This window comes from Poecilia mexicana, unplaced genomic scaffold (assembly GCF_051168715.1).
Source record: "Poecilia mexicana isolate PSO_F unplaced genomic scaffold, ASM5116871v1 scaffold_4, whole genome shotgun sequence".
Taxonomy (NCBI): Eukaryota; Metazoa; Chordata; class Actinopteri; order Cyprinodontiformes; family Poeciliidae; genus Poecilia; species Poecilia mexicana.
Genome location: NW_028263373.1, coordinates 9,058,336 through 9,078,073, shown reverse-complemented (window position 1 = coordinate 9,078,073; position 19,738 = coordinate 9,058,336). Strand labels below are relative to the sequence as shown.

The window sequence follows — 19,738 nt, the reverse complement described above, 5'->3', positions numbered from 1 at the left end:
ATAGGCTTACGATGGAGGGAGAGGAAGCTGCAACATTTCCCACTATGAGCTGATTTGGATTCTTTCTGTCTTGATTCAAGGAAGTACGCTACACTAGTCAGGTTTAATACGGACGCCCCCCCCCAACCCTCCCCCACCCCTCCTGCCACCTCTTTCTGGCTCTTATCTTTTCTCCCCTGAAATGACAAAAACTCGGATGGTTTCTCAGGGCCCCCTTGTTTCTGCCTGGATGCTATCTCATTTGGTTTTAATATATTTATCTATTCATTATTGTTCCCTTTTATTAGCCAGCTAATATTGTTCGTAATTTGTCCTTATCTGCGAGGATGACAGTCAAATTTGCACTCCACCTCGCCAGACAGACGGATAAATGACCCCTTCCCCTGCTCCTCTCCTCCCTTCATTCATCTGCTCTTCTCCTAACTCCAATGAAACATGACTGACGGCACGCTGTATAAGTAGTTGTCATAGCAACCTCCCCATCCTTCTGACAAGTACGTTTTCTCCATAGCACACGCTTTCCCTGTTCTGTCACAATCTCTCTGTCTCTCTCTCTCTCTGTCTGTCTCTCTCTCTCTCTCTCCCGCTCCATCCTCGCTCTTACTGTTGCAACATTTGTGAAAAAGACAGACAGAGCAGAGAAATTTGAAAACCAGTGAGCGCCGAAAGTAGTTGATATGCTCTCCTTCATCCCCTCCACCGGGCCTCTCCCCCCTCCATTGCCTCTCCTTCTCAGTCTCAGTGCTCTGCCCTTTCCTCATCCTCCCCACCACTGGCAGTGATTCACCAGCTCTGGTGGCACAGCTCTTTCATACATCCTGGCTTATCAAGGACTGCAGGACTGTATGCCCGGCAACTTAGAGTTTGGGCTCATTGCTCTGACTCTCCCTTCCATTCATTCTGCTCCGTCTCTCCTCCCATCTCTTCCTCATTCTCTTCTTTTCTCTCTTTGTTCCCCTGGTTCCAAAAACTGCCACTCGGCCTCATTGTTACTCAGTAAGTCCCAGCTGACTGTCCGAAATCCTTAATGGTCTCTGGAACAATCAGGGAACCCAGGGTAATACGTGTGGTGCAGATGTTGTACGGACACTCAAGGGAGGAGGAAATCCTTCAAGATTTCAGGTTGTATCCGCTGTTGTACAAAGGTATTGGATTCGTCATGGATGTGCTGTTGCTACACATGTACCAGTTACATTTTCTATTTTTTTTTAGAAGTTTTTTGGCACTAGTGGCCTTTTTTTTAACAGTAATCTGACAGGAAAGGGGCAGAGGGAAGGACCGAGACTCAAACTTGAGTAGCCTTTGCGTCTGGGACGCTCACACATTTGAGGCAGGCTTAGTGATACCAACACATAACATAATGTAACAACACTGTATAACAATCCTGCCATAAGTAATATGTTGCTGTGATGCAGTTTGGTTTCCAATATTTTAAATTAAATTAGCTTCAGCACCTTAATTAACATGATGGCTCTTCTTTTGGTTTGAAAGATATTAAGCATTTACTTTATTTTTAAGTGAATCTCAGTTAGTCATGGGGTTGTGTTTTGTACAATTCAATTTGTACAATCCTTAACATATAAGCAGCACGGATATGTTTCTCTATATTTTGAAATGTATTTTTCCCCAACAAGCACCTGTGGGGTAAATTAAAAATAATGGCAGCATGAGCGTGTCAGTGGGGATGCGGTAGAGTGTCTCTGTTGATGTGAGAATACACTCTGCCACGGTGAGCCGTAAAGGCATCTTAATGCCAGCATGTTACACAGTTTTCTCAGTGAACATGCAGCTGCTTATTGGACCCCTGAATTGCTTAAGTGATCATAATTTATGTTAAATATTTCAAAGCTATGTTATGGTAATTTAGAATAAAAAATCACGTTGACTTGCGTGAGCAGTGAAAGGTAACAAAAACACGTTTTGATAACTCGCAAAGAGTGAATTTGCAGCAGTTTACCTTTAATTTTGTACAGTTTAGAAAACGCCTTACGCAGAAGAAGTGTTTTGCGAGTTCACGAAGAACAAGTTATAAAACTGAATCTAGTACCGGTACTCATCAGCATTGCTCTTGTGAATTTTGAAGATGCTCTAAGAAAATGTCAATAGTGTGAGTCACAAGATAGTTAACAGACAGGAATGAACTCGTGTTGGGTGACGATGAAAGAGCTGTTATCTCTAACCCTTTCTTTTAAGCCTTCAAAGTCTTAGTTATAACTTTTTTCTTCAACATCCTTTTGCCCTTTCACTCCCTTTCTTGTCATAAGTCATGTGGACTTTACTGTAGGCATTTTACCCTCTGCTCGTGTTTGTTTGCACACTATTTGTTCTGCGGCGTTGTTGATAAATGAGTTAATGTTTTTCTATTGCCAATGTAACAAAAAAAAGGGGGGACATAAATTCCCAATGAAGCCGTTTAGCTGAGAGCAGCCAGAGCAGAGTCCTAGACTGGAGCAGATCTCCAACATTATCTGTTGTCACGAGTTGCTCAGCGGTTTTTAAATCCTGAGTCAAGACACGTGCCAGAACATGCTCGCCACAATTTCCTCAATCGCAGATTTTTTATTATTATTTTTTTTTTGTTTGCTAAATAATGTAAAAACAATATCTGTATAACGTTACCGGTTTCCCACACCGCAGCGGCCTCTTGAATATGTTTCAGATTCTTGTCTTTCTCAGACATGATACAGAAGGACGGTGGGCTGATCAGGATCTTAGTGTCTCGGGCTTTTCGTGAAGCTATATTACACAGGTAGGTGATATATAGTGGCCACTGGTCATTTTATACTACGAGTCCTATAAATATTATTTCATTTAGCTGGAGGTGACGTTCCAGTTAGCCATCCTTAAGCTGCAGGATGGATGCAGCATCGTATTTTAAGCCATGCCACATGGAAGCTGTTAACACTGTGATTCTCAGAGAGAACCTCCTATAAAACCGGTAAAGGTCATGCATTAACTCATAACTTCTCACACCCACTTGAAAAAGGAATGTGGCAACCAAAGTGAGAGCCGATAAACTCCTGCGCCTCACAGAACTATTATACTCCCTTCAACTTTTTCTGTGTTGTTTTCACAACGGTTTTGATTTAAATTAGATCATTAATTGAACATTTTTGACCTACATTCAAAAGATTTAATATTATTGGGATTCTGTTTGCTTGACCAAGATTTTCACCCTCATGATATTTACTCTGCACAAACATGACTTCTTGTGACTTTCGTTCAACAATAACTTTCATTCTTCCATGATGACCATGTATGTGGAGTACATGTCTAGTAGTTTTCCTGTCCACATATTCTCCGACCTGTGCTGTGGATCTCAGACGCTCCTCAAGAGCTACAATGAGCCTCTAAGCAGTTTTCTTTACTAATGCTCTTCTCACCCGGCCAGTCAGTTTAGGTGGACTGCAATGTCCTCACAGGTAAAGTAAATGTGTGCAGTTGAGCCACATTTACTTTATTTTCAGATGATGGGTTGAAAGCTTTTGACCTAATCCTGCTATAAACTTCTCTGTAGCTTTTTCCCTGACTCACTTGCTTTGTTCTTTGGTCTTCATCTCGCTGTTTGATTACTAATGTTCTCTAGCAAACATCTGACGCCTTCGCAGAACAGCTGGCTTCATGGAGAGATTAAATTACACATAGATGGACATCTTGAGCAAGTTTTTTTACTAGATTTTTGCTTAGGGGCATTGCAGACTTTTATTAGTTAAAAAAAAGAAAAATATAATTTTTCCTTTACTTCACAATTATTCCCCTGTTTGTGTTGGTCTAGCAACATAAGGTCAACAAAATACAGAGATGGTTGTGGTACTTCAAAGTGATGGTGATGTTAAAGTTCAATGGTGATCAAAAAATAATAATTCTGAAAGTCGCTATGACAGTGTTTACATAGATTGCTCTCCGTCTGATTTGAACTAGAACTGTGTCTGAGATGTAGTCTGGTTTTATTTCAGGAAAAATCTTTACAGTTTTGACCCACCCATCTACTTGTACACACAGACTCTCTCTCTCTCGCGCACGCACACACGCATACACACACACAAACATCCTTGACTCATCTTTCTGATTCAACCTCGGAATTTATATTCTCCCTCCAGCAAAAGGATGGACCATCTTGGCCTTTCATTTTCCAGTTCAGGCGTTTCTTTTTTTGCAGATAAATGCTCTCCAATCCACCCTGACAGATGTCACATTGCATCACTTCCATTTTTTATATGTAGCCTCTGATCCTGCCACTTTCAATAAGGAGCCAGCACCAGGGACGCCCCTCCCTAGACAATCCTCTGACACGGGCGATTATTTTAAAGGTGCATCACTGATGGTGCCGAGTCGCAAAAGCCTTGCTGGAGCGCACATGCCTGCTGTGAGATTTTACGTACTGCCTTGTGGGTTGAGTCAAGGAATGACAACGGCACAGGATGGTGTGTAGAAATTACTAGCGAACCCCGTCAATACGACTGGTTGCAGTTTATGCGGCTCTCCTCCTCTTCACAGCAGTAGCTGTTGGTTCAGTCTGTCGCTTTATGGGTCAGAGTTGGAGAAACAATCTGTATAAAGAAAAAAGATTTTAGTGCTTCCTGCTGCCGGCAGAAACACACAACGGCGTAGCATTAATCATACAGTGCCAGACCACATCAGTAAACACGGGGTGTCAGGTCAAGGTAAAGATCAGATCCCACAGCATTTAACAGGACTCAATAGCATAAAGGCAATCTATTGAAAAGTCAGCGTTATTCATGGCTTGTCTCCCAGGCCTCGGCGCTCGCTGAAGAGACACACCATTGTTCACTGAAGAGTGCGCTGAAATATTTCTCTGGCTTCACAAAAAAACTCTGGATCAGCAGCAATTAGTAGGGTAAGAAAGAGATAAAGAGAGGAAGAGAGGGAGGGCAGCAGTTGAAAAAGGAACGAGGGGAAAAAAATGTGGAATCAGCGAGAGGAAAAAGGGAAAGGCATGAAAGAGAGAGGGAAGGAAGAGATGGATGAATAAGTGGGGTGGAGGGGGGAGGAGAGGTGACGAGTTGAAGAAGGAGAGAGAAGTTGTAGGTTCCAGCCAGTGCAGTTTGGTGTGTAGGAGGATGAAGCCGCCTGGAGCCCCTCTTGCTTTTTACACGACCAAAGACTCCCTCATTGTCTTTGGTCTGAGTCTCGTACATGTGTGTGTGTGAGTAACGTCTTCATTATTTCATTGTTTCCCGTTATTTCTTCCTTACACTATGACCACACACTTGCCCGCACGTGTCTCCACGTGGAATCGGACCCCGTTTTATTGGATCTGGATCAGTCCTGGGAAAGAAATAAACTGTGTCACTTGAGCCCAGGTTTCAGTAAATAAATAAAATGGCTACTCTGCAGAACCTTTGAATGTATGTAATATATTTGTTTGTCCCTGTGGTAAAATTGTTTTCACTGTAATGACAGCGTTTCCCGTTATCGGCCTGCTCTCTAATTGGTTTCATAATTGAGGTCAGGTATAATGTAACCTTTTGTCCCTTTCTTTGTTTCAGAAGACAGGAAGTTGTTTGTCGGGATGCTGAATAAACAGCAGACTGAGGAGGATGTTTATCGTCTCTTTGAGCCCTATGGAGTCATCGAGGAGTGCACGGTCCTAAGAGGTCCTGACGGAAACAGCAAAGGTAGGAGACGGGATTCGGCTGTCAGATTTATTTAGGTCAATGACTGACAGTCAAATGTGTGTGTGTGTGTGTGTGTGTGTATGTGTGTGTGGACATCATGTAAATTACAGATGGCATATGGATCAGATATAGGTCAAGCAGCCTCCGTGCTTGACTTGAGATTGTTGATCTGTTTGATGTGTGAGAAATTGATCAGCTGTGGGGAAAGAAAAACTTCTGCTTGACTTTAACTCTTAGAAGCATTACCAGGCACTTAGTTAAAATAAGTCCACGAAAAGCCTGGACAGTGAGTCCACCAGCAAGTTTCACTGTGGGAATGGTGTGTTCAAACACAGCAGTTTGAGTTTGGGACAAAAAGTTACATTTTGTCAGATAATCTTCTTTCACTCACGCTGATGTGGAGAAGTGTTTGCACATCATTGTGCAAACGTCCTAATTTCCTGTTTTTTGTGTATTTGAACACTTGAAGTGTTTCAGAACATCAAACAAATTTAAAAGTCCTGCTGCATAACCCAAGTTCACCTTGAGCTCCATCTGCATACCCTTGCAGGTGGACGGACATTTTCCTTTAGGATTTTTGGGTAGACCACAGAATTTATGGTTTACCACAGCAAGTTATCCTGAAAACAGCCTCAAACCATCACATCTATTACCACATTTTACTAAATGGTATGATGTTCCATTCTTCTTCTTGTGGTATTTATTGGCAATTGGCAAACAACTTCATGCATTACCACAACCAAATGGTAAGGAGTGTGGATTATGATTATAATATCTATACAAATAATACCGTGCCCTTCTTTTGTTAAGGTCCTACTTAAGTGAAGTCTTGATTTAGAACAGGTGTGGCAGAAACCACTGTAATTTATCAGGTGATAAATCACTTTTTCAGAACAGGCCAGACTGTTTTTTTTTTCTCCCTTATAAATAAACATCTTCATTTAAAAACTGCATTTTGTGTTTACTTGTTGTTTTTTTTCACTAATATTTGAATTGGTCTTATGTTCTGAAATATGTAAGTGTAACAAACATGCAAAATAATAGGATAAACGCCTTTTCACTCCACTGTTTTTGTATTGTTTAACGTTTGTGGCAAACTGCTTTCAAAAACAGCATTTATTTCTTCTTGCCTTTCATCCATAAAGGGACGGATTTGTAGAGCGCACAAGTAATCTGTCAACAGATTGTCCCAGTTTTGTCTCTTCACTCCGGAATTACCACCACCAATCTCTGAGCTGCTTCTCTGATTATTTCTCTCATTGCTCAGCCTTTCAGTTTTCTGTTTCACTTTACAATAATATCTTATTTTGTATTAGTCTGTCACATAAACGTGTTGAACTTTCTGGTTGTATAGTGACAAAACGGAAAAGGTTCGAGAGGATTAATGTCTTTGCGGGGTCGTGTTTATTGAATACGATGTCAACTACACGTTTCAGAAAAGTTTTTGGATTTCCCACAAAAAAAAAAAAATCTGGATTCATTTACTTTCAAATAACTCCTCAGATCTGTTCTCTGATCCCACAAAAATAGATATAAACAATATCAAGCACACATAGAATGTGGCTTCCTATTGATCATCTGAATTAATCCAGATTCTCAGAAAAAAAAGAAGAAAAGAGACATTAAATTCGAAAAAGTGAGAGTTCCACAGGCATTGTATCTTAACACAATGCAGCAGTCTCGCAGAGGCTTGAACCATCCACTGATAACAGCCAGCATGGTGCTTCTACAAGTTTGCCTCAGGATGCAAAATCTATTATCTTATTTCAATCCATTTGAAATTTGATTAATTAACATAATTTTGGTTTGCAGGATGTAGCTTGATGAATCGTTTACCAACAGCAGTCCTTTTGAACTTCCATCCATTCATCTGTTGTCCAAGCTTGCACACCCTTGCAAGACCGTAGGGGCTGGTGCGTGTCAGTAACTGGGCAGGAGGCAGAGACACACAGAACAAACATACATCCTGTCATTCACACTCACTTCTAAGGTTGATTTAGAGAGATTTATTAAGTTAATATATATATATATATATATATATATATATATATATATATATATAATGGTTTGAAGTCAAACTGGTTAGGCTCTGTCAAGGTTTAGCATTAAACCATTAAAACAAATATCCCAGGGAAGTTGATCAGTAATGTTTACGATATCACATTCTGACGTTATTTTTTTATGTCAAATATTATTTTTATAATTGTTTTATTATAAGAATTACAATAAATACTAAAGTCAGTTGTTGTTTTTTTAAGTTGTACACCTGCAAGAGTGGACATTTTATGATTAATTCAATCGCAAAATTCCAGTTTCTTCAATTGAAATATTTTGGTTTATGGTTGGGCACAAAAACATACTCTTAAGGAAATATGTTTATTAACAGCTGCTCATCTGTGATGCCTCTTTCATCATATTTAGTAGTCCCCATCTGTGATGAACGTTCATAGTAACAAGTGGTAGCATCTAGGATTTGATTTTTAGAGACGCATTAACATGTAACGTAGGGAACTCGGGTTTTGAAGAAAGACCACCCATCCCTCTTTAGGTACGGCTACACCAGCTAGGCATAGGCAATCCATGTATGGAGGGGTAAAAGGCTAATTATAGCAGTACATGACCCCATTGTAGCAAAGACCTTGTACAGGTCATCAGGAACTCAAAGCTTTTTCCTATCCACATCTCAGTAGGAGGGAGGCGGGCAGCAGTTTGGCAGCTGAATGGACATCTTGATCGGCTGGTGTCCACAGTGGTGTGCCTATTAACAGGAGAAGAATGGCAAGGTGACTGGGTCAAGCAGGACAGACGATAAGAGGAATAAGGCACAAAAGATGAAATACTAAGAAATAGACAATTCACATGACGTGATATTGGGTGAGAGTGCAGTGGATCAGTGACTGACTCTGCTTCACTGGAACAAACAGAATCACTTCTCATGTTTTCATGTTTCTGTTTGGTGATTTTACTTTTTTAATGTTTTTTTTTTTCAGTTCAAAAGCAGGGAAGGATTACTAATGCTCATCAGCAAAGTCCAGCTGTGGAGTCGTCTTTTTATTTATTTTTTCCTCACAAAGACTATCATACGTTTTTAAAGACATTATACAAAGAGCATTGTTTCTGTGATTTCTGAGCTTTCAAGTCTTTTTCACATCTTCGAATATTGATCAAAACGTGTTCTGCAATGGTTTTTCTATTTGATTTCATTCTCTTTAACTGCGATTTAATATGAACAAAGAGGCATGTGGTGCTAAATAGCGAGCTTTTCTGCTTCATCAGTGGTATCTTTGGCCTGCAGCTTCTGCTCGTCTGCCTGCCTAATGCCCAGAATGGGGGGGAAGCTTGCTGTGCAATGAGAGCCTCTTAATGCTCAGTGATTTCTTAAGTGTCAGATTTAATTCTACAGCTTTTATTAATGCTACCCTAAATATCCACATACGTACATATGGGTATGTATGTGTGTATGTGTTTGATATGCATCTGCTCTTTCTTCCAGGTTGCGCCTTCGTCAAGTTTTCTACACACACCGAGGCTCAGTCTGCAATCGGCGCCCTGCACGGCAGCCAGACCATGCCAGTGAGTACAGCTCGATCAGAGACGCATGCTTCTTTTCAGACACACACAAAACACAAAGTTACTTATAACGGCTACAATGCGTCTCAGAAGTTTACGTACGCTCAGACTTGACAAGAATATTTTAATTTTAGTTTGTGGTTATTTATTTTAACCACTCTAGACTGTTGATCCAACCTTCAGGATACTTTAAAACAATAATCTGATGCACAAAGTTAAACTTACAAAGTTAAACTTGCCACCAATGTTAAAGCATGGTGGTGTTGCTGCCACCGCCATGCTTGAGAGCTACAGTGTTCTTTGGTTTGAAACTCGCACCATGTGCATGTTTGGAATCACTGGAAATTTTGAGTTTCAACCATCTATTTGTTGACTTAAAGTGAAGTTGAGGAATATTGGAGGGTTTTCTCTATTTTAATTTTTCTGTCCTTTTATGTGCAAAACACAACAAAACATTGTGCTACTAATTCTTTGTATGAAAATCTAATTTTGACTGATCCAAAACTACATATTGCCATAGTGGGGAAATATGTTAATCTTAGTTTTGTTTGACAATCAAACTTATCTCTGTAATCCTTTTTGTCTTGTCTGAGGGGGGCATTATTCCCTTCCTTGTAATCAGAAACATTTTTCCAAATATAAACAATAAATGGATATCCCAGTCACAAATTTTCCTCCAAAAATGACTTTATATGATGTACTTAGTGAGTGTCCAACCCAGAAAGGTAGCCTTTCCTCTGCGCTCTCGCGTCTGCAGCTTTGTTGTGCATGAATACTGTATGCTGCTGCTGCTGAATAGAAAACCAGTGTGAGATTACATTTTCTCCAGTGTTGTTCTCTTGCCTTTCTCGTATCTGCCACATGAATCATCCAATGGCACAGGTGCTCATACTCTGAGCAACCAATCTCCACAATAAACAATGTTACAGGATTTTGCTAACATTTTGAAGTGCTGGGAGTAGCAAGTGTCAATGAACCTACATTGTTTTAATTGCAAACCTCAAGATAGTGACATTGTTTCTGCCAGCGCTTCCAGTGCAGAATGTCAGTCACACTGAAGTTTCTCGTCATTGTGTTGAATACACTGGGATTGAAAACACACCATTAGGCCTCTCCTGTTTTCAAACGGTACAACCTTTAAAAAGTGTTTGCATCTTAAAAGATGCCTGTTGGAACAAATCAGCATTAAGAGGTTCCACTTTATTAGTGCTGATGTATGAATATATTTGAGCCTAATTGTACAAATTGAAGATGAAAGAAAATCCACAATAAATTTCAACCTGTTCACCCAATTCTTGTTTTTTTTTTAATATAATTTCAGCTGTTAGTCACATTTTTATTCCAGCTAGTATCCCTCCTTCCACTAGTCTCAAAGTTTAATATTTCTGTGACATTCATGGCCACTAAGATTATATGTAAACTTCTTGATTCATCTCAAGCCATGCAATTTGAACACATAAAGTTATACGCATACCATCTGTGAACACCGATGCATGCAAAAGTCCTTTGCTCTGTCTCTTTAATTACCAAGGTACTTAAAAAAAAAAAAGAAAAAAAAACCCTCAACCTATATCCAGATAAAACTGTTAAGAGTCATAATTGAATTTTGGGTGAGTCATCAATCAGCAGTTCTGCTTGCATAATCTGTGAATAGAAATCCAGTGTGAGATTACATTTGCTCGTTGTGTAAGCACACTGTGTCCTCTAGATTCTCTCTGCATTTGATTTACTGTGAGCGCACAAACGCAAAAAAAAACAAAAAACAAAACAAAAAAAACACTCTAGCTCTCATTTTCATGTGGCTCGTGTTTAGTCATGGTCCCTATATACCTGATGGTGTCAAAATAAAAGCTACCGGCGCTGCAACCAGAACATGAAAGGAGTTACTCCCCGTGACATTTAGGAGGAGGACGGGGGAGTCACGTCTTGTATTATACAGTAGGCTGAAGTACAGTATGCTCTGTTTGTGTGCTGGTCTTACTTTCCTTAGCTTCTCAGAGATCCTGAACTCTTTCGACCCTGTGTCACAGGTGTTGTGTTTCACTGTGTGATTTCATTATTAATGGTTGCTGCGTGTTGGGAACAGAGAGAGTGCAGTGGGGGTGGGGTGGGGGCTTCCTAGAAGCCAGCTGTGCCATCTTGGCGCAACTTTTGAGTCAATCTAAGTGCAAATGACTGCTAGTCATAAAGAATGCCTCTGAATGTCCATTTTCCATAGATACCCTCCTTCTGTGTTGTGCTTTCAGCCTATCTGTGCTAGCGCTCTGCCCTCGCTCGTCTCTCTTTGGCAGCCTCTTGGGATATTAAGGAATAGACTTGTTTACTCCACCTTTCACCACATTGGCTTCTGAATTATTCATCTAACTATAAGCAGGGTGCTGGAGGGGAGGGAGGGAGGGAAAATCAGGAGGGCGAGAGAAATAGAGGCAGAGGGAGAATGAGTGAATGGACAGGATTTATACCTCCTGCTCCTGGTAAATTGATTATAGAAATCTGATCAGCATCTCATATCCTGTGGATGGGGGAGGAGAGGGCACAGTTGCCTGCCTCTCTGAGATTAGCAGACCAACGGTGGACTATTACGCCTCAGCAGGACGGCGCTATTCACAGCAAAACGTCCATCATTGTAGCAAAGACCCTGTGAAAATTCAGGGAGCACACATCCTATGCGCTTGGGACTGCTGAGTCACACACAAAGTATTTATCCACAAGCATAATATTAAAGTTTGTATTGATCTCAACTTTAGGTAGGTCTAGAAGCAACTTGAATAAAAACAACATAAAGAAGTAAAAATAAAACTACAGGTTGTCTGGCCTTTATTACAAAGCAGTTTTCTCAATCTTGCATACAAAAGACCAATAAAACGGTTCCACCAAACTAAATCGGCTGGATGCGTATGTGTGTGCACTCTGCACTTGCTGCCACTTCAAGGCTATGGCTGATAGCCAGAGTCAAACAGATTAGAATAAATAATGTCTGGCCAATAGCAGCTGTGGCCAAGGTGTAAAAGTGCATTGCATGCTAACGCCACAACCAGACATGGCAAGTTTATAGATCAGCTGCCAGTCCCGGAAAGCATGAGCATAGGCTCCTTAGAGTTTATGAGCGTGCATAAATTCACACTAATGTGTATGTGGATCTTTGCATACATAAATGTGCGCAAACAGAAGTGCTGCCACCTCCTCACCAGGGTCAAACATTCCCTGACTGATCTTATTTCCCGGCTCTAAGGACTTGAACAGAATACATTGTGCTTTTCATTTAGAAGGACGTGGGAGTAATGTGCGTCCTCTGTGTTTGTTGGAGGAAAAATGCTTCTGGTCTGTGTCCATACAGTGTCTCGCTTTTATACCCTTTGAACTTTATATATGGGATTGGGATTTGTGCTATAAACTACCATACATTAGCATACATTTATGAAATAAGGGTGTAGAGTGCACTGAACTTCAGTCTCACTGTACAATTGTTGCACAGCCACTAAAAACAGAGAAGCAACATCCATCTTTGACTGGAGCCTCTGACATTTGGGATTTCTGAAATCAAATCACAGAGTAAAACTTTTTGGGAATACCTCCGCAGAGATGTGAAGTACTGCACAGGTGTGAAAGTGCACATGTGTAGAATACACAAGGTCAAAGTGCATGTGTGTCTCCACAACATGCCCTGGGATGAGCACTACAGCAGATTCAAGGCGTTACTCTGAACAGTAACGCAGTGGCGTCTAACTTTTCCCCAATCAGCATCCCAAAGTACCATTGGCTTCCAGACAGCAGCATCATTTTTGCATTTTACTTTATTCACCACTTTACGATTATACACAGCTCTGTGTTGGTCTGTCACATGCAATCCCAGTGATGTAATTTCTAGGTTGTGGTTTAACTTGGCAAAAGGTGAAAAATTTCAAGGGTTATAAATACTTTCCTAAAGTGCTTTTCCAAAGTGCTCCCATGGATGGAGGCTTAGTCTGATACCCAGCAAAAATAATAATAAAAAACTGAGTTGTAATAGCAATAAAATCTTACTTGAAATTTAGGAATCAAATCTCATCAGCAGGGTCAGTGTAATCTGTTTCACTGAATCTCCATCCCACCCGAGTACTCCACGCTACAAATGGAAATTTCATCAATTTCCAAACCATCCCTTGGCCACCATTAGCTACTGCGTGCACACACTTACAAATTTTCATTCCCGCGTATGAGCAGCTCAATTAAACATTTACGTCCGTAGCTGTTGAGTAATTTGCTGAGATTCAGCTAGACTATGTAAAAAGTAGGTCTCAGGATAGACTTACACAGAGACAGGAAGGGGGGTGATGGTATGGGTCAAGCCCACCGAGCCATGTTCATTTTTTATTTATTTTTATTTTTTTAACTCCGTTTCCATGTCGTATGAATTCCAGGCTTTTATAGCTGACACAGGCAAAGTGAAATAGAAATGCTTGTAGTGTGATAAAAGGGTGATCTCACAACAAAAGAAAGCAAATAAGGTGAGACTAGTTTAGCAGCGAGAAGCTGAGTGATTGTGAATGAAGAGAAGACAAGTTTAAAAAAAAAAACATCTGATGGGATTCCTTTGAATCTTTATTATGGAGACAACACATTTAATATTCATCAAGCTCAGTATTTAAGTGATTTTAATGATAATATAGCAAAAGTACAAAACCAAAATCAAACATCTATAATTCCAACAAATTTTTTTTTTTTTTTTTTTTGCCAGTTGTTGATATTTTCCATCTGTATTTTAAAGCTAAGCTTGAACAAGTCAGTGAGTCACAAACTGCAAAGACTATTTGTGTCCTCAGCATTTGTTTTCACCTCTAGTGCAGATGGGAGTGGAAATTATATCCTAACATGCTTTCACACTAAAAAAAATGTAAAAATGTGCTTTTTATGAGGAAGAACAACTTAAACAGTTTTATGTCATCAGAGACGGAGATGGTTCCATCAGTTCCTTTGTCCAGGAAAGAGACCCAGTTAAACACTGAAGCACTCGGCTAGGAGTACTTTCTACAGAAACAAAAAAAAAAAAAAAACAAGAAGAAAGAGCCAACAGACGACATGGTACTAACCCAGCTCTGTTTTTTTTTTTCTTAGCACAAATGCTTGCATGCATGTGTTTAAAAGTAATGAGATTCATACAAAAAAAAAAGAAACTTAATCTTCCTCACTCTCATGAAATTGTGAAGCTTGGAAAGGCACCAAAAATTAGTTGTTGGCAATTAGATGATTGCTGAAGAGCCCGTCTTTCCTTTTGGTTCAGAAAAAAGTCTCTGTAGTGCCTTTTTATTCCCCCTGTTTAACTCCCCTTCCTTCAGTGGCTCTCAAGGCAGCTGGGAGCCGCCCGGCAGGGGGATTCTGCTCACACTTGGAAGCTTAAAAATTTAATGAGACTTTCACTTCACACTCCATCCTCTTCTCTTTATAGCGATGGAGATTCTGCACGCTGATACCCTGACAGGCTTAAATGGGAAAACCTCGGAGATAAACAAATGTGGCAATGGATGCTTGGCCAACAAGCTCCGAGATGCAGGTGTCCCGAGGAGAGCTGGTGGGAGGCACAGCTTCAGTGTCCTGGGCTCCTAATGGAAAAAATGTGCAAAAAAAAAAAAAAATGCTACGAGAGAATGTCACACCATGCTAATATATAACCAGATATGTCAGTTGACAAGAAACCTTGTTTTATTATTATTATTATTATTATTATTATTATTATTCAGGGAGGAACATCCTTGTCTTGTTGTGTTTACAGAATAGACTTGACTGCACAGAGTCCAACTTAATCTGTTAAGATTATGCTTCTTACTTTTCTCTTGGAAAAGTATATCATCAACATGCAGTTCACATTACCAAAAGAGTGATAGTATTTTTTTTAACTGTAAGAGAGCTTTCTAATATTCAACCTGTGGTAGTGCATTCAGGCCATACACTGATCACATGCTGTATTAGTTAAACCTGATAATTAGGGTAATGATCCACGTGTAATTTAAAGTGATAGTTTTGGATTTTTGATGTTTGATTCTTCAAAATGGCTTTCGGCAGGTTATAGATCATCTGCAATGGATAAATCTCCGAGTGCATTAATCTAGTACAGATTACACCAAAGCAGACATCTACCGTGTTAAAACACCAAGTTCAAAACAGTCCACCTGTAGTTTGCCAATGGCAGAGTAGGAAGTGAACAAAACCATTCAAGTGAATGAATTTCAGGAAATTTCCTAATCCTGAGCATTTTCTGGTAAACTAGCATCAACGTGGTGCATTACCGCTGTGGACACATTTGGATGAAATCTAAAACCTGAACAGAATCCATGCCTCCAGCAAGCAACTTGTTTCTCAATAGCCAACGGTCCAGACCCTCTGGACAAAGCAAAGTGCAGAAGGAGGGGCAGGTTTTTCCCGGGCTAACACCAAAGCTAGTGATTGTTTATATGGGAAGTGAAGGTTGGAGGCAGAGCACAGACAGTGTGAAACACATTCTGTGAAATGGTGCAAGAAGCTAGTAAGGAGTATTATATAGGTTTCTAAAACCAATTTGATAAATTTTTAACAATGTGTTCTTTTTCTATTACATACTTACGTCATAAACTCTTTACATTTTCTTTTCTTGATCTCTGTTTCACTAAGGAAGATCAAAAGGGAGGCATGAACTCTTGCCTGATTTTTCATGGTAAATAATCAGCAGTTTCATTATAAATAACCAGCCTGGGTTTTAAAGATTCATAAAATAAGATCCACATTAACCGCTATGACATTTTTTACTTATTTTTTTATTTTTTTCATATTGAAGTTATTTTATCATGCTAGAAATCTGCTTTGGTCGTGGCCCCTTCTTAGACCAGCCATTACATTCATCCTCAAAGTCCACCTAATCTGAATGCATCTTTAATGAAGATGCAAAGAGAGTGATAAGAGGTAATATGCTCACTGGTAATAATAACCTTTACCAGAATCTCACTTGAGAAATCCTGAACTATCCTTTTAAAGTTTGAGAAGGATAGGATTAACATACAGTTCACATTACCAGCAGGGTAATAATATTTTTAACTGTGAGACAGCGTTAAAATATTTAATATGTTATAGTATATCTCATTATTACTCCAGTCATGCTCAGCTCCGTTCTGTACTTTTCCAAACGCTGTGGACGCTGGATCAATAAAGGTATAACTTAAATCTGCACAAACTTGACATAGCACATCGTGCTGGTAATATAACACCTGCTTATTTAAAAAAAAAAGTCTTCTGAGCTAAATCATTTTGTTTTAAATGTCACTTTGTAAGATATATATATATATATATAAGTGAGATACCATTCCATTCAGTAAGTCATTCAGCTAAATAGACAATCAGTCATTTAGTCAGAGAGCCAACTAATCAACTGGCCATACACCTGCGGTCTTTCAAGCCTGTGATTCAGCAGAGCAAGCCTGGAGGAGGGCGATGGGAGGGAGGAAATATTGAGCAAAGTGGGGAGAAAAGGGAGAAGAAGAGCATAAAATCTATACGCTACAGTCGAAAGGTCCAGTGCCTGTCTTTGGGTATCTTTTGCTCTCTCTGGATGTCTTTATTAGCTGGAGACCTTAGTGTGATAGCAAAAGCACAGACGGGGAAAATTAAAAACATAATGAATGTGGTGTTAATAACACCTGACATTATGGCTACCATTTGGAACGGCATGTTTGCACTCCATCATTGCTGTACCCCATCCATTCCCAAATACCCACAGTTTAGTTCCGGCATATCAGCCGCCCAACCGCTGTTATTGACAGTCTTGCATCAATTTCATGGGGCTTCTTATCATGCTTGACACACAACCTTTCTAAACTGTCAGAACAGAGTAATATTATGGCCTTTTATGTGGATCAATTGGCCAGTTTGGGGCGTAGAGGGCAGGAAGAAGGCGGAGTACACAAAAGGTCAACCGTGGCTCTCAATCATTTGAAGATTATTAATGAAGGATGAAGTTTGCTAATGAATGCATAGAAGGAGCCACTGACAGGAAGGGAGGAAGGAATAGAAACATCACAGGATGGAAAAGAGTTCACTTAAAACAAAAGATTGCATTTGGAAATTGGATCCAGTTGTGTAGGAACAATTGACCGCTATAGTAGACATTCCAGATCCTGGTGCTTTTAGTGATAATTGCACTTCAGTTTTTAGGGTGCAGTGACAGTCAGGTGTTTGCTCAGAGTTACCATTGGCTTGAATATCGTATTATTTTGAGCCTTTTAGGATAGATTTGTTCAAAAAGCATTTTCCGGTCTATGCCAGGTTTGAGACCTGGTCGTGCCGGAAACACTTAGACCAGGGGTGTCAAACTCCAGTCCTCAAGGGCCACTGTCCTGCAGTTTTTAGATGTACCTCAGGTACAAAACACTGGAATGAAATGGCTTAATTACCTCCTCCTTGTGTAGGTAAGTTCACCAGAGTCCTGCTAATGACCTAATTATTCTATTCAGGTGTGGTGCAGCAGAGGCACATCTAAAAGTTGCAGGACACCGGCCCTCGAGAACTGGAGTTTGACACCTGTGACTTAGACTGATTGGTTTTCTTTTTAAGGTTTGAGTCAGAAAGTCCAAACTTGAACACTGCTTGGTGCTCCAGCAGCACAACGATTCCAAACAAACATCAAAATTGGTTTTGGAATGAAATGAGAGTGAATATTACACTTCAAAAGTGTTCCAACTCTCAACTCCACCAAAATCTACAGTATGTCAAATGACCTTATGACTACGGTTGTGTTTTTATTTGTGTTAAGCATTCAAAGATTGACTTGGTGGAGTGCTTTGGAGTCCTGTCCTTCTACATAACCATAAAAACACTTCTCCTTTACCCCAGGAACTTATGGCTTGGCAATCTCCTTTGGGATTTTCTTTATTCTCCATCAATTTTTGAAAGTGACCACAGATAATCACATTCTTTTTGATTAACAGTGGTTTTTGACTCTATTGGCCTGACAAATGTCAAGTCTGAATGTGGCTCATGAAAAACTGTATTTAATTAAATAGTCAATTAAAAGTTTATTATCTCAGAGTTATAAATTGTATGATTGTTGCATGAAAAAAAAACAAAAAAAACAGTTCAGTTGCATCAATAACGGCACAAAATTATCCATTGATTCCTGTAGATCAGAAGTTGCGGCGTTTTGTGTAAGAGGAATAGAAAGTTGAGTCAAATTGAAATTTTGTGTTAACCAGACTGCAGCTGCTTTGCTTCAAGTGATTTTATGATGGAATGAAATGAGGCTTCCCATCTTCTCATCTGCTTACAGAGCTGTTCATTCAATAAGCACACTGTATTTCTACTCATATTTCATAGTTCCATGTGCTTCAAGTGATTTTATGATGGAATGAAATGAGGCTTCCCATCTTCTCATCTGCTTACAGAGCTGTTCATTCAATAAGCACACTGTATTTCTACTCATATTTCATAGTTCCATGCTCTTGTATGTCGGATAAAACCCAAAAGAAACCTCTGTGGTAATAAAAATGAGCAATGATGTCGCAACTAAGACTTCCTTCACTAACAGCAGAGGAGAAGAAGAAGAAAAGCAAATTGATGTTAATATTGGTTGTTGATGCTAATAAACATGCAAGCTTAAAACATTTCAAATAATAACGGATGACATTACAGTTGCTTTTCATTTGGGCACTTTGAAGCTGTTCCTACAATTACCAGACCCTGGTTGGGAATACAGTGTAATGCAGACTGTGTTTTTTTTTTTTTGTTTTGTTTTTTTTTTCTTGGCTGTGTCAAGTATTGTGAGAAGTATTTTCAGAAAAGGCCCTCATTCTTTTTCCCCTCTTTGCGTTTTTCTCTCCTTCAGGGCGCTTCTTCCAGCTTGGTGGTCAAGTTTGCCGACACAGACAAGGAGCGCACCATCAGACGTATGCAGCAGATGGTGGGGCAGTTTGGCATCTTTAATCCAGCCATCGCCCTTCCCTTTAGCACCTACAGCTCTTACGCACATGCGGTGAGTTGGAAAAAGCACATGTTACACAGAAATTTAGAGAAAACCAGAGAGCAAATCGTCTTAATCTATTGTAATAGCAGATAAAGTTTAACGTCTGACAGTGTTCTCAGAGTCTTGCGATATTTGCTTTGTAACAGCAGAAAACTTGGTCACTGTTTTTATTTCACTGTTAAACGTGATCATTTACAGAAGATAGTACTGGGCATGTGAAACAAACAGCTTCTATCGTGACACTGTTGACTGTTATTTAAGAAGGACTAAACATGAGCTGTCAGATGATGTGTTGATTTAATTGTTGCTGCACTTTCTCCTTTCGTTTCATTTTCATGGGTCCAACAGGAGACGAGACGGTAATAAGACCACTCCGTTTAACCCTAATTTAATCTTTAGTGCTGTCACTTTGCTAATTTACAACATCTGTTTATCAACTTGTTCCTTTAGAGTCTGAAGGGTACAAAACATATTATTGGCTTGCATTGCTGGTGTTAGTTGGCATCAAAAGAAATGAGGAAAATGTAACCTTCAATTGGAAAACGCTCCACGTTGGTGTGATGCAATT

The 19,738-nt window shown here is 39.8% G+C and overlaps 1 protein-coding gene across 1 annotated transcript in view; it reads left to right on the top strand.

The window, feature by feature from the left end:
* celf5a (cugbp, Elav-like family member 5a) overlaps positions 1-19,738 on the top strand; it is a 254,442-nt gene that overhangs the window by 208,202 nt on the left and 26,502 nt on the right. Inside the window, exons 4-6 of the mRNA XM_088004892.1 lie at positions 5,511-5,639; positions 9,133-9,212; positions 19,033-19,179. Of these exons, the coding sequence (XP_087861018.1) occupies positions 5,511-5,639; positions 9,133-9,212; positions 19,033-19,179 (356 nt within the window). The remainder of the gene's footprint in view (positions 1-5,510; positions 5,640-9,132; positions 9,213-19,032; positions 19,180-19,738) is intronic.